The sequence below is a fragment of the Labeo rohita genome, chromosome 14 (assembly GCF_022985175.1).
Source record: "Labeo rohita strain BAU-BD-2019 chromosome 14, IGBB_LRoh.1.0, whole genome shotgun sequence".
In the NCBI taxonomy this organism is placed as follows: Eukaryota; Metazoa; Chordata; class Actinopteri; order Cypriniformes; family Cyprinidae; genus Labeo; species Labeo rohita.
Genome location: NC_066882.1, coordinates 8,100,139 through 8,125,107, shown reverse-complemented (window position 1 = coordinate 8,125,107; position 24,969 = coordinate 8,100,139). Strand labels below are relative to the sequence as shown.

The 24,969-nt window shown below is 35.6% G+C and overlaps 1 protein-coding gene across 1 annotated transcript; it reads right to left on the bottom strand.

Annotated features, from left to right (window-relative positions):
- Nucleotides 1–4,644: 4,644 nt before the first annotated feature.
- Nucleotides 4,645–24,497, bottom strand: slc9a6a (solute carrier family 9 member A6a). The gene is made up of 16 exons (XM_051128028.1): nt 24,081–24,497; nt 21,457–21,656; nt 20,449–20,526; nt 20,252–20,328; nt 20,040–20,152; nt 16,822–16,927; nt 12,210–12,356; nt 11,887–11,987; nt 11,703–11,791; nt 10,428–10,541; nt 9,925–10,036; nt 8,754–8,907; nt 8,480–8,510; nt 8,306–8,388; nt 7,997–8,102; nt 4,645–5,072 (listed from the first exon to the last, which is right to left on the bottom strand). The coding sequence occupies exons 1-16, from the start codon at nt 24,355–24,357 to the stop codon at nt 4,779–4,781; spliced, it is 2,082 nt and encodes a 693-aa protein (XP_050983985.1). The 5' UTR covers nt 24,358–24,497; the 3' UTR covers nt 4,645–4,778.
- Between the last annotated feature and the right edge of the window lie 472 nt (nt 24,498–24,969).

Here is a 24,969-nt window from a genome sequence, read left to right as displayed (position 1 = left end):
TCAAAACATTTCTACTTCATTCTCATAATTTTGACTTTATTCTCGAAATATTTCGACTTCATTCTCGAAACATACATTTTCAAAACATTTCTACTTCATTCTCTTAATTTTAACTTCAATCTCAAAACATTGCGATTTCATTCTCGTAATTTTGACTTCATTCTCGAAACATTTCGACTTCATTATCAAAATATTTTGACTTCATTCTTGTAATTACGACTTCATTCTTAAAACATTTCCACTTCTCGTAATTTTGATTTTATTATCTTAATTTCGACTTTATTCTGGAAACATTTTGCCTATATTCTCGAAACATTTCAACTTCATTCCTGAAACATTTAGACTTCATTCTCAAAACATTTCCACTTCATTCTCGAAAATTTGGACTTCACTCTCAAAATTTGGACTTCATTCTCGTAATTTCAACTTCATTCTTGAAACATTTTGACTGTATTCTCAAAATATTTCTACGTAACTCTCAAAATATTACTACTTTTTAACGTGGCACTAAAACGCTGACATACATAAGCTACCTAATTTGGCAACATTTAATTTTTTCTTTGTACATAATGGTCAAATGGATCAAGATGTTTTCACTATGCGTAAGGGCAAATGTGTTTAGAAAGGCACTGTCATGGTGCTTGTTGCTATTTAATGCGTTAGAAGAAAATAAATCAAAAGGGCCTTTTATCTAGGGGCCATTAACCATGTTGCATCAGACATATTTCATTTACACAGCCTCCAAACAGCTGCTTCAGGAATGATGTCAAAGCCTAAGAGAAGAGTTCCAGAAGCGATCCAGTTTTTGTGAATACAGTCTGGGAATATGGGGATTAAGTCAGCCACACAAGATTATTTAATCGAAAGCACAGGCTTCTGTTTATTGACCATTGCACGCACATGAACAGATGAGAATATTTACACAGATGTAAACAGTCAGTACCTGCAACACATTAGAGTAGAGCTGCACATAGTGTGACTAACACACAGCTACGTACCAGTACAAACAGCACATTCACCACCATTAAAGCCCATTCAACTTGCTTCTGCTACTTTGGACTAGCTGGGATGCACAGGTCTGTTTAGTCTTACACTCAAACTCTCATTGTTCGTGTTTTATGTATTTTTGGAGGAGCACATATTATGTTTCAAAAGAAGAAAGGTTTAATTAAAGTAATTAAACCCTTACATAAATGGGATTCTTTTCTGTAACAATATCTTTACAATGTACAATGTCTAGCTCACTTGTCCATCTCATAGAATCACACTCATAAGTTAATTTGCTGTCTGAAAAGAATAGGCTTCATTCACATAACATTTAAGAAATCCTGCTGCAAACAGGCATTACAGACACTCAATACTTTCTGACATCATTGCCACAAAAGAAGAATTTAGCAAAGGACAAAAAAGGACATTGGAGTTCATTCGTTCATCTCATTCTGCTCTGACAAGGAACAGTAGGTATTTTTCAGGTATGTCTCTTTTAAACTAATTAAAAACAAAAACGAAAGTGCAAATCTGCTAATAATGCTTAACTCTATCATGTCTGTGTGTCAAACACACACACTGTTCCTGTGCATTACAATACTGTGGCCTCCCATCACTTGATCCTGCACAGCAGGTCATATCTGTGTCGAAGGCCTCTGATGCCACTGTGATGACCGGACGTCATCCTTTCCTTCCACAGCGTGTGCAATTTTCCAGCACACAGACATTATTGGCAGGGTGGGGTCTTATCAACACTTCCTGCTCCGCAGTTAATGATGCCACTTTGGCCAGAAAACATCCACACAACAGCGCTTCCCACACAGTCCACGAACAGACAGAAAGCAATAGAGAAACTACAAACACATGGACTGGATTTTACAAAAGATCTGTTTGCTCCTCTACTAGTGTTCCTTCATTTTGTCGGGTCATGGCTGTCACTTCATCCTAAAATTACAAAGAACCCTGGGTACTAGGACTTGTATGGCTTATTAAAACATAAATGATGTCTCATACTAAAATATGTATTACAAAACCCTTGAAAGATTACGTTATTTAAAAAATCCACATTGTTTTATGCATATTTTGGACTATGGGGGGGCACCTTTATTTCGATGACGTGAAATGGTTGCACTCTGTGAGCTACTATCGCTACCTGTTGCTACAACTCTAAAAATAAAATACTGATATGATGCCACATTGTGTGGCTTTTAATTGTAATTTTCAGTCAAAGGGCAACAAGAAAAGCAATGTAAGTTTTCAATGCTTTTCTAGCGATAAGAAGAGGAGAAAAGAATGGAAAGATGGACGTCCTGTGGACGATAAAAACTTCCTAAAGACCTGCATCTTTGTTCTCTCCACTTCATTCCTGATGTCTATGAGGCATTTAGTAGACCACAGGTACTGAAAGAGCTTACAAATGGCAGAGACGAGAAACGCTAGATGCCATCCTGTTTCTCAGTGCTAGTGCTGTCAAATAATTAATTGCAATTAATCATATCCAAAATAAAAGTTTTTGTTTACATAATATGCGTGTATACTGTATATATGTATAAATACACACACATATACAATATTTTTTAATAATTAATATTATATGTAAATATTTTTAATAAGCATAACATATTTTTCTTGAATATATACATGCATGTGTGTGTGTGTGTGTGTATAATATATATATATATATAATACACACACACACAGTACACACAGATATATTATGTAAACTTATTTTGGTGGTCATCGTATCAGTATTTTATTTTCCAAGTTGTGTTGTGGTAAAAAATAGCAACAGGTAGCACCAGTAGCTCACAGAGTGCAACCATTTCACGTCATTGAAATAATGGTGCCCCCATTGTCCAAAATATGTGGATTTTTAAATAAGGTATATCTTTAATACATATTTCAATTAGAGACATCATTTATGTTATATAAAGCTATACAAGCCTTAATACCTAGGGTTCCCTTTAAAAATAACTCTAAGTCATTAGCTGCATCCCAATTCACAAACTTCTAGTGCACACTTTAATGTACACTTTACCGGTGATGGGAAAGTACAGTAGACAGTATCTGGACGTCATGAAATTGTCATGAAACCCCTTGCAGAATTTGTGAAATGTATATTATATATTTGATTATCTGATATAAAAGATTCAAGTACATTACAGTTGATGAGATGAGGCAAACAATATGATGAACCAAGGGAATGTAAACTTTTGAACAGAATTTGTGTAATTTCACTTTTCATGATTTTGTGTAATTAATACTTGAAAAATCAGTTTTTCAACTCTTTATCACTCATATATAAAAAAAATGGGGAGGCACCAATTCTAATCCTCACAATCTATTTTGGATGTAAAGTATGCAAATTGAGATGCAGGTCTAAATGAAAAGATCTAGCTTCAATACAGAATTCACTGCGTTCATAACTGCGTACAAATCCAACCCAATATTTTCAGATGCCTGTCAAGCCTAAAACCGTCTGACCAAACTTGACAACGTTTTTTTCTTTCCAAAGGTGTGACTGTTAAAATTATTTTATTCATTCAGCCCTTTTAAAATGAGTCTAAAATCTGAACAGCTACAGAATCACTCTTAACCCAACCAATGTAAAAATCGCAATGCTGTCAGTGCGACACTCTACACTGATCTAGATAAAGAGTCTTCAATTTGTTAGAAACTTTTAACACACAAAAAGGACGTTTGGGAGGGAATGTGGAGGGTTATGCATCTCCACATAACATGCAAAAAATTAGGAATAAAAAGGCTCAAGTTCCATTAGCATTTCTTTCTTACTTTTTTTTGTTTTGTTTTTTTTAAACAGATTGCTCAATGCATTAAGCTAGACAGCCCTTCTACAAAAAGTATGGGCAATTTTTTCTTAATTTTTGGTGGTTTGTAATCCTAATGTCAAACGCATGTTATTTTAGACAATCGTAGTTAAACATGAGATTGAACTACATGGACAAAAAAGAAAAAGAATATCTTTTCTTAGCCGTTTTAGAAAAATGCTACAGCAACAACAACAAAAGAGAAATTGCACGATATGAATGGCTCTCTGTCTTCTGACTGGGCGGAACAAAAACACAAACAACAAGACGTAAAAACCTTCAGATTCACAGTCAAAGGTCACAATATAAGATCCAACCGCATCCTACAGCCAATCACAAGTTAATCGGAGTGAATGGCGTCCGCCCGCACAGCTCAGACGAACAAAACAGTATCAAAATACAAGGCCTCCCTCTAGTGGACGGCAAAGAGTGTCATTTTGCTCTAAGGGGGGGAAACTACATTCGACAGGCACTTGATTGTAACTGCACAGCAAACGCAGAGCCACCAGTCAGCACGCCTCTGTCAGACGCTCACAAAGAAGGCAGTAAAAAGCATCGGACCTACAGGAATGTGCCACGGACTCTTCACATCTCCTAAACAAGCGCTCGCACGTCAAGAGAGGACACAAATAAGCATGCAGGCCAGGTCACGGCAATTTTACGCCTTGCTATACAGACACTAAAAGTATGCTTATTCTGTTGTCAGGAAAACCTCAGAGAAACCAGAGCATGCTTCCGATCCGTGATGTCAGATGCTAAGTGGTCTGATTAGGTCTGAAAAGCCTCGCAGAAGAGATGTGAATAAATAATTTACATTTCTGTGATGACGTAAAAGAAAGAGTGACAAATGAGGTAGAGACATCAAACCAGCCACTTCAGAGACGAGAGAGGTGCTGAGAGAGATCGCTCTGGATGAGACATGATAGAGAGAGGAGAGACTCGTTCTGTCAGCGTTTGCCCCGTTCAACTCATCGTTTCGTTCTTGTGCCGGTGGCGGTGGGAGTCCAGAGGCAGCGGCGGCTCCGAATCATCCATGGGCAGGACCAGTCGGGTGCCTCGGATCACCAGCTCGTGGTCGCCGAACGCCAGCTCTCGGTCCAGAGCCTCGTCAGAGTTCACGGCCACTCCTCCGACGGGCGTCCCGCTCGTATGAGCGCCCGTGGCGTCTGTGCTCACGGTGATGTCACCGTACGTCAGCGTGATGTCACCGTCGTTCAGGATCAGGTCCGAGTCGCTGTCTTTCAGCTGACCCTCATTCTGAGAGAACACACAGTGGTGATTTCATTGTTTGAATGTGAGAAGGGTTTTTAAATATGTGAGTAGTCATTTAGGCAAAAAAACTAATTAACCTTTTACTGGTTATGGCTTATAAACATTCTGGAGCCAAATGAGGTTGAATTAGGGAATAAAATCAGCCAAAATGTAATAAAAGTTAATGATTTAAATAATATTTCTGCCACTGAATAAAAATAAAAAAAGATAATTGCAAATTTTTATCCTGAATTCCATAATTTAAAATCACAACTGCAAAAAAAATAGCCACAATTCTGAGCAACTTCAATTTTATTTTTTCGCAATTGCGAGTTTATATCCTACAATTCTGACTTTCTATCTCACTATTCTGACTTTATAACTCAAACTCTTGCAATTCTGAAAAAAAACAAAAAAAAACTGAATTTCTTGCAAAGTTTATATCTCGCCATTCTGACTTTATTTCTTGGAATTGTGAGTTTATATCCTGCAATTCTGACCTTCAAAATTTTGACATAAAAAACAGACAAAACCATTTAAACCATTTCACAGACAAGGTTTAAGCCTAGTCCCAGACTAAAATGTAAATCTGAGCTGTTTCAACTGAAAGAAACTTGTACTGACTGATCTTAAAATATATCTGTGCCTTTTTGTTGTCTCAAGATGAACACCAGTAAATTTTTTTTAAAGACACGTTTATGAAATATACTTAAATGTCCTAATTGAACTATGGCCTAATCCTGGTTTAGTTTAAGCCCTTTCTGTGAAACCAGGCCTATATCTCACAATTCTGAGAAAAAAGTCAGAATATCGAAGTTTAGATCTCACAACTGTGACTTTATTTCTCGCAACTGTGAGTTTATATCCCACAATACTGTCCTTACATCTCAGTATTCTGACTTTATAACTCAAACTTATGATTTTCTCTCACAATTCTGAGAAAATAGAGCAATTTTGACCTTATTTCTCGCAATTGTGATATCCCACAAATCTGACTTTATATCACGCTATTCTGACTTTATAACTCAAAATAATGCATTTATGCCTCACAATTATGGAGGGGAAAAAAAAAAACAATTATGAGATTTAAAGTCAGAATTACCCTTTTTTTTATTTTTAATTGGCTTTCATAAAATCCTACACCACCATTCACAGTTGTTGGGGACAGTAAAGATTGACCAAGTCCTAAAAAAAGTATCACAGTTTTCACAAAAAACAACTATTATTGACACAGATAATAATAATAAATGTTTCTTGCATTTCAGCAGCAAACCAGCATATTAGAATTAGTACTATCAAATCGATTAATCACAATTAGATTAATTGTATCCAAAATAAAGGTTTGTGTTTACAAATGTGTATGTACTGTATATATTTATATATAAATATACAAACATACATGTATATATTTAAGAAATGTATGCGCTATATTTTTATATATATAACAGAAATTATAGAAAAATGAGAATATTTACTATACATATAAATATGTCTTAAATATATGCATGTGTGTATATTTATATATATATACACACACATTAATATACACAGTACACACAGATATTATGTAAACACTAGGGCTGCACGATAAATCACGTGATTGTGAGGCTTGTTTAGTCAGTAAAGCCTGTACTTTGATTAGTAGTAAATCTCCATCACATGCTTTCAGCTGGAGCTGCAATTAATACACAGAGCCATAAATTACTGACAAGCTATGCAAAAATCACGCTCATAATCGCAGATGAATTGCATCTGCGATTATGAGCGTGATTTTTGCGTAGTTTGTCAGTGATTTACGGCTCATATGACACTGAAGACTCAAGTAACGGCTGCTGAAAATAATAATAATATTACATTCTTTGTATTTTGGATCAAATAAATGCAGCCTTGGTGAGCATAAGAGACTTCTTTCAAAAACATTTTACCAACCCCAAACCTTTGGACCGTGATGTACATAAAGGTCATTTAAATCACATGCTGTTTTTATCGTCTTTTACACGTAATGTAATATAAACTATGATAAAATGTTTTCAAAAGGTTATCAGTCAAATAAAACAATCTGCACTAGGAATCAAAACTGTTATGGTCCAATAAAGTATGTTTCATAAAGAGCGGACTCTGGAATGATAAACACTTGCCAGATACAACTATTTATTAGAGGTGGCTCACAAATAGTTTATTAGCAAGGATGAATAGTGAATTTATTTTCAAATGTTTCATTTAACTTTAATATTTAGCAAGAGCGTGAATTTAGAAAATTTAACTTTTCAAAGTGCTTTAGAGGTTGCATCTCTAAATTCTAAAGCCCTTTAAAACAGTCTTTAAGACACTTGTGCAACAAACTCAGTGCCTGCAATAAGCAATGTGAGGACTTTGATGCAATAAAAAACTAAAGATATAAAACGCTGCTCTATGTACCCATGCAGATGCTTCCTTACAGTGTCTCATGTCATGAGCATTGTGTTTTAAAACAACAATGTAAACTAATGCTAACTTATAAAAATGCATATGTAATAATACATAGATTTGCACATCTGTACTACTTATTTGAAAAAAAGCATACAACTATCAAAACCTAATCACTAAAAAGGACCGAAAGCTCTGATTATCCTAATAACACAGCAATAACAGATGGTTTTACGTCTTTTTACTTTATCAATCCACATTAACTGTCTGTTCACACCTCACTGGATAATCAGCTCTAGGAGGGGGTAATTTCAGTCAGCTGTTCCAGCCTATTAAATAGCAATTAAGACTGATTTTGAGGGGTCCGTCCCTATAAACACAGATTCTGTCTATTGCCATCTGGTAGCACGTAGACATAAATAACTAGTTTCTTCAGTGTTATCTACATAATCTAGATAAAACAAAGGGGAAAATCCAGAACTACAGATAATTATTAGTCCACAGTGTGTGTGAAAAGTACAAACCTCATACGCCTGTGGGCTGGTGAGGCAGCGTGCCAGAGGACTACAACAGGCTGGAAGTGTGGCAGTGAGCGGTGGACCACTATGGGTCAGAATGGGCTTTAGATAACTGCAAGTTAACAGGGTTAAGGTTTCACACGATTTTGCATTTTATGTGACGATGTCATGATGCAAGTCATGATGCACATGTAAACAAAAACTTTTTAGAATCCAAAATTTGTGCGTGTAAACACAACTGTTGTAGCACACTTAGTCCTATTTGATTCTGTCTTTGTTCTTTATATCTAATAAGAGCTACATAGCAAAGGATACTTGTGATCGAAGTTGTACCAGATCCTAAAGAGCCAGGCGCTCTCCTGTTTAGTGCTCCTCCTCTCCACTCCATCAGGGCCGATCTGCAAATGTACACAGAGAAAATCCATCATTAAACAGCTCTGTTTTGATAAGCTGCTCCACTTCTGTCTACAGCAGTGCAAAAACACTTACAGAGTTCTCCTGATCCGTGTCCACTCCAACACTGCCAAACACAAAACAGCATTACAGCAAATGTAATAAAACACTTAGAGAACAAGTTCATCCTCTCTAATTTGAGGTTTAGTTTTTAAATGACTGTGGTTAAGAGTTGGCTCAAGGTATTTACACCTCATTCCCTCTGGGTAGAAATGGAGAAGGAAAAGCCATGTTTAATGAGTTACCCATTCTCATAGTTGACGTGTGACACAAAAAAGTCATTTAGACTAAAGGTGAGGATAAAACTGACCGGATTTTCTGGCAGGACAGCATCTGAGTTGTGCCTCCACCGCAGATCCAAACAGTGAAGAAGACCACCAGCAGCGTGGTGGAGAACATCATCTGCCGCGCATATGTGGCCGTGTCCCTGATTGACAAGGCAAAGGTCATGGCACCACGAAGACCTGGAGTGGGGGAAAAACACCAAAAATGGGTTCACAGAGACATTAATCAGATTTGTTTTTCAGATCTGATCTGTAGGACTGATTGTCCACAGTGTGATTCTGCAAGTTCAGAAATTAGACAATTCCTATTGTAATTGTTAGAATGGTCACAGATCAGAGATCTCCATGTAAAACTCATCATGCAGACAAACAGTACCGCCTACAACAAGACCAAGGCTCACCCCAATCGGCCTGACGGGGCGCTATAGTGTCTAATGTTGTTGGAATCCTTGGCAATCTGGTATTTTTTGGGTATTTCACATTTCTGGAAAAACCTACTTTTGCGAACTAGTCCTAGGTTTTTCACCTCATCGGTGAATATCAATGATTATTGAACAATATTCGTGTCATACAATAGCACTCCTCATTCTGGACAACTTTGCCTCTAGAACTACTGCTGTCAATCAAATCGTTTGTTAAATGATTGAGAAGATGTAAAACATTTACTTTTGCGAACTAGTCCTAGGTTTTTTGCTCAAAAAAAAAACACTGCAGTAAAATTCTCTAGACTGTCTAGGCCAATAATTATCAGTAAAAATGTTGACATTTACCCTTTGAGAAGCTATAACGGGTTCGTTTAGAAAAGGGGCCTGGCCAAATTTCCTTAAATTTCTTAAAGTGATTGAACCCCGGTAATCGCTGCTTGCAGCTATATTTATTTTTGTCTTCTTTACGCACGAAATGTATTCTCATAGCTTCATTAAATTAAGGTTGAACCACTAATATCACATGTACTACTTTTTAACAATGTCCTTACTTCCTTTCTGGGGCTTGAACGTAGTAGTTGCATTGCTGTCTATGAAGGGTCAGAAAGCTCTCGGATGTCATCCAAAATATCTTAATTTGTGTTCTGAAGATGAACAAAGGTCTCCCTTTAAATGCATTTGATAGTAATCCATTTAACTGTTTCAGCATGTTATTTTTCATAGTTTGGATCCTGGCTGATCATTGGAATTGCCTGCAGCTCTATGTACAAACCTGCAAACATCATCATGTGCTGGAAGTTGGAGCTGATCTTGTTTCTACGGCCCAAGTTCAGCATGAAGGAGAGAGGGTAGATGTTTGCCGCTCTGCCCAGAAACACAGCCAGCTGGGAGGAGAGGTGTCAAGGCGTGACTGAAAAAACTGAGCTACTGCTGCACTGACAGCATTTACACCCTCTCTTTAAAACTGTGATAGTTTGTCCTTCCTGAGGTCTGTTCATGAAAAAGCGGTTCTGGGCCATTGATTTCTGGGAAACACAATGAGCTGTAACTCCCTGGACATATCACTCAACAACAACTGCCTGCCACTTCCTTGATGACATTAAGCAAAGTACTGCCGCCCAGTATAAAAACACACATGCTTTTCTATAATAGCAATCCATCAGGTTTTCCACTTGTTTTGCATTTGCTAAAAGCATTTTATCATCCTACCATTGCTTTCCAATAAATAATTCCTTAGGCACTAAACTGAATTTTACATAGTAATACCAAGGATACAAATGCAAAGACAATGAAGATCGGGTTGAAGACGTGGTTGTGGAAGGTAAACAATGTCAAACCCATGTAGGAAAATATGAAGTTCTCAGCCAGAAAATTCAGAAGCTCGAATAACTGAAAGAGAGCACAATGACAGGAAATCAGTAAAATGTTTTGTGACCCTGGACCACAAAACCAGTCATAAGGGTCAATTTTTTAAGATTCATACATAATCAAAAAAACTGAATAAATAAGCTTTCCATTGACGTATGGTTTGATAAGATAGGACAATATTCAGCTGAGATGCAACTATTTGAAAATCTGGAATCTGAGAGTGCAAAAAAAAAATAAATAAAATATTGAGAAATCAAAATGTTCCTAGCAATGCATATTACTGTTTTGATATATTTATGGTAGAAAATGTACAAAATATCTTCATGAAACATGATCTTTACCTAACATCCTAATGATTTTTGGCATAAAAGAAAAATCAATAATTTTGATCCATATAATGTATTTTTGGCTATTGCTACAAACATACCCGTGCTACTTATGACTGGGTTTGTGGTCCAGGGTCACATATATGTTTCATATTCCATAGACCTAAATTAAATATTAACTTCTGACAAGTTCAGAAGAGCTGCTCAGCAGTTTTTATAGTTAAAGCATTACTAGAGTTAAAAAAAAATTAAATTCATAATTATGTTGCAACGTCAATCGTGTCACATGTCATGTCGAGTCATCAGTGTCCCAGTGCTACTGTAGATAAAGGCTCTTGCTAGTGTCCAGTTTCATCTTCTCCATACATTACGGTTTCATTTTTGGGTTTAGTAGGATTTTTTAAAAGAAATCAATACAGTAGTGACACATTTAATTGATCAAAAGTGACTTTAAAGACAATATAACATTATTTATAATGTAAAGATTTCTATTTTTTGATGAATTTTCTATTCATCAAAAAATCCTACAAAATATAACATGGTTTCCAGAAAATCTTTAAGCAGCTCAACTGTTTGTTAATAACAGAAATGTTTCGTGATGTGACACAGAAGACTGGAGTATTGGCTGCTAAAAATTCAGCTTTGCATCACAGGAATAAATTACATTTTAAAATATGTTAAATAGAAAGCAGTTCTTTTAAATTGTACAAATATTTCACAATATTACCGTATTTCTAATCAAATAAATGCAGAGCATAAGAGACTTATCCTACCAACCCCAAAGAATTTGAATTTAAATGCTAGTGTACACTATACACACTTGGGAATGTAATGAGACACAGCCTAAAATACATACTTGTTTTGTCCTGTCCTGAGATTCAGGAGACAGATTGTTAAAGGTGTAATGGGCCTGTGTCATTCCACAGAACAGAACTGCCACCACACCTGAGAAACACAACAGAAGTATAAACAGGCAATAATTTATAGAGTAGGAGTTTATAGTATGTTTCTAGAAGACTCCATGGTTGTCTCAAGCTCACCTGTAAATCCACAGGCCTCAGCCAGCAGGAATGTGCTCCAGGACATGAGGAAGAACAGTGCTGTCTCCAGCAACGGCAAGTCCCTAAGCTTAGTGAACTTAGTAACGTGAAAAGGAGTCAACGAAAATAACTTCTAGATGAAGAAACTACTTCTATATCTATAACTACATTATTTAATAGTGAAAATCCAGTAAAAAGAAGGATAAGATCTATACATGCCACAGGTGAGATTAAAACATACCTTTTTTATCATAAAAGTCACCATGGTCATGCAAATGTGTTATAATAAAAACAAGTGACATACAATAGCGTCACTAGTAAAGGATATCAATGCAGTTACGATTCCAGTTGCCACTCCAAGAGCAAAAGAACCACTGAACACCCCTAGAAAGATGCCAAAGGACTTTAGCATGGCCATGGCTTCAAATGTGTGTGTGTTGTCTCCCTCAGGCTGATATGCTACAATTGACCTGGACAAAGATCACAGATACATTCACACACTCATACACTGTAAGACATTAACATATAAAAGTAATTCTAATGTCAAACGTACAGAAATCTAAAAGGATAAAAGATTTTAAATAAAGAGATTTCTCTCTTTTTTTTATATAAAAAAAAATGGAAAAGTGTGCTAATGTTTTGGTAACATCTGAACTCTGACACAGATCAGATAAGTGTGCTCTGCAGACTTTTTTTTTTTTTTTCAATTTTTTTTCCATTTCCGGGTCTCTACACTGTTTCCTTAAAGATGTTATCTTATACATTTTCTATAAACTATGGCCACGTTCACGCAGCAGCAGAATATGGCTGTCAATACCGTATTTGAATCCTTAATACGGTTACGTTCACACACAGTACGGTTATTTACGGGTTTGACAACCATATTCTATAACCAAACTCACACCCGTAAATTTTGTGTCAGAAACTGGCAATACTTTCAGTTTTACGGACGTCGCTATCTTTGATATTGCTTTGGTCTATCTATGTTGTTATGGTTACTTGCAAGGAATATGGATTGACTCCTGTTGCACGTTCATACAGACAGTAGGGACTTTATTAGGGACTTTAAGCAGCAGTCACTTATGGAACTGCAACAGCATTCCGACGTCATATTGCGCGTTCGCGACTTCAACTGCAACTTTTTGGCGTTCTACTGTAACCGTCTACTACGGGAGAACAGCTGGTTTGCCGTAGTCTTTACAACGTGACAGATTAGGTAGATAAATGTTATGTTTTATAGTTTATACAACTGTAATTCAGTATACGATTCTACCATTTGTCTTTCATTTAATCTGTGTAGATACAGTCATGTGAAAAAATTAGGACACCCTACTGAATTCCATGGTTTTCCAAATCAGGACATCATTAAAACAAAACTGGTCCTTGGCCGCTCTTAAAATTTCGAAAATAAAACCTCAGATGAACAACAACGCATGAGAAATTGCACCGTGTCATTATTTACTGAACAAAAATAAAGCCAAAATGGAAAAGCCATGTGTGACAAAGGACACCCTTACTGTTAACATTGGAATTAAGAGGGTAAATAACAGTCAAGCACTGCTAATCAAATACCTTTGATTAACTGATCATCAGCAAGACTAAGCGCTTCTATAAACGCAAAAGCTTTAGCAGTTTGCTGGTCTGGAGCCTTCAGGTGTGTGTTAACACAATGCCAAGGAGGTAAGACATCAGCAATCATCTTAGAGAAGCAATTGTTGCTGCCATCAATCTGAGAAGAGTAATATGGCCATTTCCAAACAATCTGAAGTTTATTCACAAGTGGAAGACATTTAAAACAGACACCTCACCGTCCAGGAGTGGACGTCCCAGAAAATTCACCCCAAGATCAGACCGTGTAAAGCTCAGAGAAACAGCAGACAACCAAAGAACTACACCTCAGACTCTACAGGCCTCAGTTAACATGTTAAATGATAAAGTTCATGACAATACCATTAGAAAAATATGGGACAAAAATGGTATGTTTGGAAGGCTTGGCAGAAGAGAGCTTGTTCTATATAAAAAAAAAAAACAAAAAAAACAATGCAGCACAGTTTAGGTCTTCTAGAATAATGTCCTTTGAACAGACAAGACCGAAGTGGAGACGTTTGGCCATAATGCACAGCGCCAAGTTTGGTGAAAACCTAAAGAGCATATCAGCACAAACAACTCATACCAAAAGACAAGCATGCTGGAGGAGGGCTGATCATTTTGGGCTTGTTTTGTAGCCACAGGACCTGGGCACCTCACAGTCATTGAGTTGGCCATGAACTCCTCTGTATATCAATGTATTCTAGAGTCAAATGCGAAGGCATTTGTCCGACATCTAATGTTGGGCCAAAATTGGGTCTTGAAATAGGACAATGATCCCAAGCACACCATCAAATCTACAATAGAATGGCTGAAAAGAAAAGAATCAAGGTGTTGCAATAGCCCAGTCCAAGTCCAGAGCCCATCCTGACCTAAATGCTGTGGTGAGAGCTGCGCATAAGCAAATGCCCACAAACCTTAATAAACTGGAGCAACATTGAAAAGAAGACTGGTCCAAATTCCTCCAGAACGATGTGAGAGACTGATAAAGTCATATAGAAAATGAATGTGTCAAGTTATTGCTGCTACAGGCAGTTGACTCATAGGGTGTCCTAACTTTGTCACACATGGCCTTTCCCTCTTGGTTGTATTTTTCTTAAATAAATAATGACACTGTGTGATATGTCATGTGATGATGTTTATCTGAGGATTTATTTTCCAAATTTTAAGACCTGCCAAGGACCAGAGAATTTTTTATTATGTCCTGATACAGAAAACCATGAAATTCAATAGGGTGTCCGAACTTTTTCACATGACTGTATGTAAGCTAATTTTAACGATTTTTTTAATTTGTACAAACATGTCTGCTGTTAGCAACTGCACCTCAGGTAGCACTGAGACTAGAGATGATGTGAAACGAACAATGTATGTATTGCCTAAACATCGTCCTCATAATCCATAATTTGTACTTAAATGAATGCCGTTTTGCGCTGTCTTGTTTACTGTTGCTTAATGATTTTTATGTTCTCGGCTACCGCAATGTAACATCTTACTTCCAGTCATCGTAGCCGTTCCATTGGAAGGTGTTGCTTAAAGTCCCTTGTATTCAAAAAGCGACTGTAAGCTGTTGTGTGAATGGGACATTTCCAGACTCACACCTGTCAGTAAATGCGGTTGTCAATTCCAAAAACTGACAGTGTGAACGTGGCCTATATGTTTTTTTTCCCCTGAGATCAATAATGTCAGCAAGTTTCTGTGTAATTTAGTTTTTTCAACTTATCTCTGATCATTAGAATGGAAAATGTGAAATGAGCTCTTTTGTTTACTAAGACAAAGGCTGTTTTATTGTTGTGCTCAATGTAGTTTTTAGCATCATAATTCATAAAACAGCTGCTGCTGAAAGATACCACTTAATTGGTTAAGATTTGAGTAAAATGTTTGGGAAACTTATTAAAAAGAAACTTATGTTGGTACATGCTTCACACGATCCCAGCAGAGAAATAAGGGTCTTATATAGCGAAACGATCAGTCTTTTTCTTTTAAGAAAAAAATGTATATACTTTTTTTAACCACAAATACTTGTCTTGCACCAGCCCAACCTCAAGCATTATGTAGTCACATTGGAAAAGTCACGTGTGACATAGGTAAAAGTACCAACCCAGTGTTTGCAAAGCAAACGTGCAAAGAAAGTCAAACGCCCTTTACCAAAAATGGTAAAACAATGATGACTGAGAAAATGAGTTGGAGTTTTGGCTGTACCCTACCTTTTTGAACCAAAGTACACAGATGAAGTACTGACCACTTGTGACATTTGTGGTTAAAAAGTATGTCATTTTTTTTTTTTAAGAAAAAGAGTGATCATTTAGCTAGATAAGACCCTTACTCCTCAGCTGGCATTGTGTAGAGTCCTTTGAAGCTGCATTAAAACTGCAACTTCAACCCATTGGGAACCACAGACATCCACTATATGGAGAAAAATCTTGCAGTGTTTTCCTCAAGAACCTTAATTTCTTTGCGACTGAAGAAAGAAATACATGAACATCTTGGATGACATGGGGTTGAGTAAATTATCAGGAAATTTTCATTCTGGAAGTGAATCAGTCCTTGAACTTTCCCATATTATGCTCTTATAGCTCAGTTGTTGTTTTGCAGCTTATTTAATATATATTTTCCCATGTTTTAGGATAGAAATTACATTCTGAAAGACCAAGGAAGGTTCAGTTCCTCATGTAATGACCCCTTTAATTGTTTTTAAAATGTACCTGATGTCCAAAATGATGTGCTCAAATTAATAAAAGACATTTTTTAGCATTTAGGATAGGCAGGAACAAGAGAAACATTTCTAGAGGACCACAGCATCACTCCAAACTATAAAGCAAATGGCTATCATCCAATCAGCAAATACCCACAGCTCTGCCCCATCCACACCTTCCATAACCGGAACACTAATGAACTTCAGAGCTCCCCTAGAGGTAGTTAAAATGAAAGGGATTCTTCTTCTTTGAAGCAGCTCAGATATTTTTTAGCTTCATTACAGGTGCTGGTGTGAAGCATGTCTGTGGGTCATTTACTTGGCATGTTCTGGTACAGACCAGTCAATGCACACACTAAAAATCAGGCTCAAAACTACATGTGCAGCACACCCATTGACGGGCGTTCTCTGTGTCTGGTTCCCGCCCTCTGTGTAAGCCACACCTCTAGGGCTGTGATGCCCCGCCCCACTTTGCCTTCCATAATAAAGCAGCATGCTGGAGTAGATGAAAGGTCCAGCAGAGGAAGAATTGGATGTTAAATGAAAAGTGTTAATTATTCGTTCTGCACTGCGTTAATAAAAACCCAAAACAGTTTTATCTCAAAATTACTAATAAATTAAAAAAAAAAACAGCAGTGAGGCAGTAGAGGACTTACGAGGACAGTACGACAGCGACGGCGTCATTCAGAACACTTTCTCCAAACAGCAGAGCGTACAAGTCAGCATCCACCTGCAGCTCATTGAAGATGGCCAGAACTGTCACTACAAAACACAAAAACATAAATCAACCTTCCGCTAAGCCCCGCCCTCCAAACATTACTGACCATTCCTGCATTAGCACCTGTTGCAATCTGCCATTTCATCGGATGTGCAATTCTAACGCAATTTCTAAAAGTCCACAGTGTTTGGATTAGGGGTGGGGAATATACCAGCAGACACAATTAACCAGTAGAAATTTGTCAACCAGTAGAGATTTTGGACTATCGCGGTTACACGTTCACGTGACGTTGCTGTGCTCCGTGGTCATGAAAACTTATCGTTGCATGCATTTTTAAGCATTGCAGTTTAAAAACAAATGATTTGAAATCATTGAAATGCAGTGAAAGAGAACTCATTTTGCTATATGTACACGCTGTCTGAGAGGTGTGTGCATGTGAAGACAGCTTTCATAGAGTGCAGAAGTATAGAGTGCATGGAGTTATTTTTGCCACTTTATAGGCCTTGAATGCTTGAATACGCACACTTGTATGTGTCAAAATGCCTGTTTTTGCAAGTATCCTTGTAAAAACAGTAATTTAAGTCTTAAGTAAAAACCAAACAGCTGAGAAAGAAAAGGCCTGTGTAACAGACTATATTAGATATGGACAGTTCAGTCTAATATTCCTGCTGTCTGTCATTCATGTTAATCAAACAACAAAAGAGAGAGAAAATCTCTTGCTGATCTTGACTAAATCACTTTTGTAATTTTAATAAGAAGAAATATATATGTGACCCTGGACCACACAATCAATCATAAGGGTAAATTTTTTGAAAATGAGATTTATACATTATCTAAAAGCTGAATAAATTAACTTTCTATTGATGTATGGTTTGTTAGAATAGGACAATATTTGATGCCAAAAAATCTAAATATTGAGAAAATCTCCTTTAAAGTTGTCCAATGAAGTTCTTAGCAATGCATATTACTAATCAAAAAAGTATCTTCAAGGAACATGATCTTTACTTAATATCCTAATGATTTTTGGCATAAAAGAAAAATTGATAATTTTGACCCATACAGTGTTTTTTTTTTTGTAATACTGACAATGGTGACAAGAATGATGAAATTTCTGTGGCATTACAAATGTTGATATCATAAAGAAAAAAAATATTTAAAGAAAAAAAAATCTATATTGTGATATATATCGTTAAGGTGAAATAAAATTACTCATATCATCACATAAGATTTTGGTCATATCGCCCACCCCTAGTCTGGATAGTTTCAAACTCAATTTTACATTGAGTATTTAAAAATGTGACCCAGGACCACAAAACCAGTCATAAGAGTCAATTCGTTGAAATTTATTGCTTTATACATCATCCATTGATGTATGGTTTGTTAGGATAAGATAATATTTGGCTGAGATACAACTATTTGAAAATCTGAAATCTGAGGGTGCAAAAAAAAATCTAAATATTGAGAAAATAGCCTTTAAAGCTGTCCAAATGAAGTTCTTAGAAATGCATATTACTAATCAAAAATTAACTTTTTATTTATTTACATATATTTACGATAATTTTGACCCATTCAACGTATTGTTGGATATTGCTACAAATATACCCATGCTACTTAAGACCGGTTTTGTGGTCCATGGTCTCATATGGTAAAATGTCGCCAGGGTATAATCGTGACACAGGTACCAAAGAAGATAAACATGGAAATTCATAGTTCACAGTATGCATTTATAATCATGTTATTGCGTTATTTAATGAATCTTTAAATAAAAATAGCTTCAAAGTCACAAATGACCCCAAACCATGCAAGAATAACATCCATTCAATACAGGAACACATTCAACTGAAATTTGAGTTGGTAATGTCATTATCACATGTATTTCTGTACAGGAGCATCCTGTAAAGTTTGTCTGAGTGAACAACGGTAACCAATAAGGACTGAGGTTTAAAAGGGGTCAATTCCAGACAACAAATTGCTTTGATTTGCAACTTAATTATAATCATTTTCTAAAGCAAAAATAGCTCTAGACTTCAGGCTCTGCAGATGAATTCAGCTAAAAATAAATTTTAAAAAAATCTAGGCTTAGTTTAAAAATTCCATAACACAGCCCTCTTGCACAAAAACAAACAAAACGAAAACAAGACCACATTTATGAATGACAAAATAACCTTATTTATATAATTAATACACTACATGATGGAGTGCATAGCGCCTCACCTCCTTCTCATCCAAGATGTTCTTTCTTTCTTCAGTTGTAAAGAAATTATGTTTTTGGAGAAAAACTTTTCAGTATGTTTCTCCATATAGTGGACTTCTATGGTGCCCAGAGTTTGAACTTCCTAAATGCAGTTTAAATACGGCTTCAAACGATCCCAAATGCGGTTGTAAACAATCCCAGACGAGGAAGAAGGGTCTTATCTAGTGAAACGATTGGTTATTTTCATAAAAATAATATAATTTATATACTTTTTAATGTCAAACGCTCGTCTTGTCTTCCTCTGCCTGAACTCTGTTTTTTCCGGTTCATGACAGTTAGGGTATGTCGAAAAACTCCCATCTCATGTTCTTCCTCAACTTCAAAATTGTCCAAAATCGCTATTTTACCTTTTTTGGTACTTCTGCAGCAATGTAGGATGATTTTGAAATGATTTTTGAAGTTGAGGGAGAAAATACGATTGGAGTTTTTCAACATAGCCTTACTGTCTTGAGTCAGAATACACAGAGTTCAGGCAGAGCAAGACAAGACGAGCATTCGAGATTAAAAAGTATTTAAATTGTATTTTTTTTAATGAAAATTTTTAAATCATTTCACTAGATAAGACCCTTGGATGGGATTGTTTACAACCGCATTTGGGATCATTTGAAGCCGCACAAACTGCATTTTGGAAGTTAAAAATCGGGGCACCATATCAGTCCATTATATGGAGAAAAACGCTGAAATGTTTCCCTCAAAAAACAATTGAAGAAAGAAAGACATGAACATCTTGGATGACAAGGGGGTGAGTACATTATCTGTAAATCTGTTCTGGAAGTGGACTTCTCCTTTAAGTACATAGTATATAAGTGCATAGTGTATAGTGCGTCATTTGGGACGCAGTTAAAGTCTTTGATTAATACACCATAAAACACCCATGATTGCATGGACTCTGACTGTAGTACCTGGATCAGTGGCTGAGACAATGGCACCGAAGAAAAGGCAATCAGTGAAGAAGAAATCACCACCCAGATGGCCAATGTGCTTCATCATCGTAACACAGCCATACATTACCAACCTGAAAAACAAAGTGCACACCTCTGAATGCTGGTTCTCACCCTCATCACTGGAGCAACCACTTGAAAAAGCACTGACAAAAGACATTGTGTACACTGACCCAATGATGAAACAAGACACCACGGTTCCCACAAACGCGTAGGCAAGAATGGAGCCCAAGTTCCTGAAGAAATGTCTCTGAAACACAGACGGAAGAATTTAAATGAATAATGAGTTTTGATTTATTAACGCTGAGCGCTACATTATCTTGTGCACACAACATCTGGTCTGTAATAATGAATAATAAAAAACACTTACTCGTTTTAAACTGTATCCAGCATGAAAAATGATAGGAGGCAAGAGAATATTGAAGAAGACCTCTGGGTCAAAGGTCACCTGAAATAGAATTAGAATGACACAGATATTGGAATTTTATTCACTTTTGATAATATGAGAAAAAGTTCTTAAAATTGCACTATACATGTCCAAAAGATTTTTTAAAGAAATCTAATATGCTCACCAAGGCTGCATTTATTTGATAAAAATACAGTAAAAACAGCAAAATTATGAAATATTATTGCAATTTAAAATAACTGTTTTCTATTTGAATATATTTTAAAATTTAATTTATTCCTGTGATGCAAAGCTGAATTTTCAGCATCAATACTCAAGTCTTTAGTTGTGCTCTTTAATACTATCAAAGGTTCAAAAAAACTGCATTGATCTTTTGTAACATTGTTATTATCAGTTATGATGAACTTAATGTGTCCTTGCTAAATAAAAGTAATAATTTCTTTCCAAAAAGATTTTTAAATGGATATTATGTTTTAAAAAATCTGAGCTATATCCTTTTATCAGTGGTTTGACTGGAGACAATTTTGGGCAATTAAGTCTAAATTTAGTTTAACAGGGGTCAAGGGTTAAATAAGACACATTTTATGCACATTAAAACCTAACCATGTATTTAAACCTAAATTATGCAATTTTTAAACCTAAATGTTTTAACTGTGATAGAAGCAGTTACATTTCATGCATCTGTCATGTGAAGGGTGTCCAAACAGAGTCAAAGCATTAGTATGTGTGAGTTTGTGTGTTCAAATTAAGTTACTGGTACAAAGTTAAACCAGGAATTTGTTTGAAAAGTCAAGTCCAGCAAAACAGACTGGCTGCCTGTCTGAAAACAGATGCAAGTATGAGTCATATTCAAATAAACCCTAAGTTCCCCATAACATTTGTGGTTTAAGTTCAGCTTTCGATTCCAATTCATCTGAATTTGTGTTGTAGATCAAATGGCTGCTGTGTGATTGTTGTGATGTGATATTTTACCTTGCGGAGCATCTCGTTGTCCTGAATGTCATTGACTTCATTGGCACTGATCTCTCCTTTCAGCGTGTACTCATAGAACTTACCACTGACATTCAACAGCAGGGTGGCCGGACTGGCATTGACATTACAGCTCAATGTAACATTGTTCATGTCACTGGGAACGTGAATAGCGTAACGCAGGACAACACCCACAAGCAACCCTGATGAGAGACAGAAACATTGCAATGCACCGTTTTATTAAAACAATTCAGTACTTTTTAAGTTTCTAGATGTTTCAGTTCTTTATAATCCCACAACAAAAAAAAAACAAAAACAAAAGTAGTCTCTTCTGCTTATCAAGGCTGCATTTATTTGATCCAAAATACAGCAAAAGCAGTGATATTGTGAAATATGTTTACTATGTAAAATAACTGCTTTCTATTTGAATATATTTTAAAATGTAATTTATTTCTCTGATGCAGAGCTGAATTTTCAGCAACATTACTCCAGTCTTCAGCGTCACATGAACCTTCAGAAATCATTATAATATGCTGATTTGCTGTTCAAGAAACATGTATTATCATTATTATCATCAGTATTTAAAACAGTTTTTAGTTTCTCTTTAATAGAAAGATCCAAAGATCAGCATTTATCTGAAATAAAAAGCATGTGTAATATTATACACTATACCTTTCAAAAAGCTTGGAGTCAGTATAATTTTTTTTTTCTTTGGAAAGAAATGATAGAAATTAATTATTTTATTTAGCAAGGATGCTTTAAATTGATCAAAAGTGGTGACATAGACATTCATAATGTTACAAAATATTATTTTAGTTAAATGCTGTTCTTCTAAACTTTCTATTTATCAAAAAAAAAACTGAAAAAAATTCTACTCAGCTGATATCTACATAATAATAATAATAATAATAATAATAATAAATGTTTTTAGTCGCAAATAAGAATATTAGAATGATTTCTGAAGGATCATGCGACTGGAGTAATGATGCTAAAAATTCAGCTTTGAAATCACAGGAATAAATTATATTTTAAAATATATTCAAATAAAAAAAAAATATTTTAAATAGTAAAAATATTTCACTTTGGATCAAATAAATACAGGCTTGGTGAGCAGAAGAGACTTCTTTAAAAAACATTAAAAGTCTTAATGTTCAAAAACTTTTGACTGGTAGTGTATACTGTCATCACAAAAAGCTGAAGAGATTCCACTCTCAAGTCACAAGATTGTAGCATTTACATTTACACCTGTTTGTGTACCATGGGTACTTTGACTAGCTTTAAAAAAGAAACTTTAAAACATTTTGTTCACTGAATAAAGCTGCAGTAAAATATATATATATATATATACACTACCGTTCAAAAGTTTGGGCTCAGTACATTTTTATTGTTTCTTTTTTTTTTTTTAAGAAATTAATACTTTTATTCACCAAGGGTGTATTAAGTTAATAATTAAAAGTTTATTAAAAGTTAATAATAAATAATTTACATTGTTATAAAATATTTATATTTTGAATAAACACTGTACTTTTTAAACTTGTTATTCATGAAAGAATCCTGAAAAAGAAAAAAAACCACAGGTTCCAAAAAATATTTGGCAGCACAACTGTTGATATCATCCAACATTGATCATTCTAATAATAAATCCGCATATTAGAATGATTTCTGAAGGATCATGTGACACTTAAGACCGGAGTAACAGCTGATAAAAATTCAGCTTTTCATCACAGGAATAAATTCTATTTTAAAGTATGTTAAAATAAAAAACATTATTTTATATTGTAAAAACATTTTGCAATATTACTGTTTTCTATATTTTTAATCAAATAAATGCAGCCTTGATGAGCATAAGACACTTCTTTAAAAACTATTACGAATCTTACTGACCCCAAACTTTTGAACGGTAGTGTATATATATATATATATGTTAGATTAAAAAAAAAAAAAAAAAAAAAACTTTAAAAGAAAATTTGAAGCACGTCTGAAATAAGTTTAAGCACTAAAACTAGTAACTAAAACAAAAAAAAGAAGACGAAAGAAATAAAATTAACTCTCAGGTAAAAGTAAACAAAACCTAATGAGTAATATTAGAAAAAAAGACAAATTATAAAAACACATTAAATTCCTAAAATATAAGTAATTAATAAAATAAAATGAATAAAAATTCTAATTATGAATAAAACTATATATAACCCTATTATATAACTAAGATGTGCTTCAAAAACAAGGGGATTTCCAGTTGCAATTGATTGCAAATTACTCAAAGTAAAAACTAACTCGGTATTAATCCCCTTACATTTAAAAATGGTTTTCTTAAATTAACGCCATATTCATTTTAGAGACAACAACAGCATAGCTTTTAAAATTTTGTATTCGTGTTTTTAAACAGCCCAGCATATGCAGGAAAAGCAGTGAGGCAGATTAACTGCTGGACAGCTACACTTTACAGGCCCTGTTTTCCAGGGCTAAAACTCCCACACTGCCCTTTGAACATTCACGATCACGCATAGCGTACTTAATTAACAGATCCCATGCAATTGTAGACTTTATTGCGGTGAGCATGCTGCTGACTACACAGTTCGTATGTGCGATCAAAGATGCAAATGATTTATGATCACGCCTATTCTCACCATATATCATAGCCAGTCCCGTCTCATGCAGAAACCTGAACCGGCGGTGTTTGAACAGCCATATGGTCAAGATTGTCAGGGTGAGGAGCAGGATGAAGACCAGCAGGTCGGCACTGTCTTGTCTGTGGCTTTCCTCAGCTTTCTTCTCTGTCACGATGTTCTCCATCGCACTGTCTTCAGCTCTGCACAGACACAAGCAGAGGGAGCTCGCCAAAACAAACAGAGACAGTCTTCTCCAAATACTCATCGCGGCGTTGATCTGACATGCAGAGCCCATGTTGGCATTTCTTTTAGGTGGCAAGATATAAGAAGAGGATTGCACTATGCTCAGGATCGCTGAACATAGGCTGGAGCATTAGCAGGTACAATCATAGGCTGCTGTAGATTGTTCCTGATTCCCTACGACGCCCCGCCCACTGCACGTGACGTCACGTGACCAACAGCACACATGCGTTCGTGCAGTTCATAATGGGCGAACGCTGCGCATAACTGTCGAGGTTTCGTTTATTCTGCATCGTCATTGTCGAACATTGGCATATGTGTTATTAAGTAATATTAGGATGGAATTAATATTTTATCATTAGAAGTTTACATCCCCACGCACTCACATTTATTTGTACTGCAATAAAACTCTCATATCTCATTCCACATACAGCTGAGGTCAAAAGTTTACATACTGTACACCTTGCAGAATCTGCAAAATGTGAATTATTTTACCAAAATAAGAGGGATCATACCAAATGATCTGACCTGAATAAGATATTTCACATAAAAGACGTTTACATATAGTCCACGAGAGAAAATAATAGTTAAATTCATAAAAATGATCCTGTTCAAAAGTTTACATCCATTTGATTTGAGCTGTTTTTTTAGTAATAGTTGTTTATAA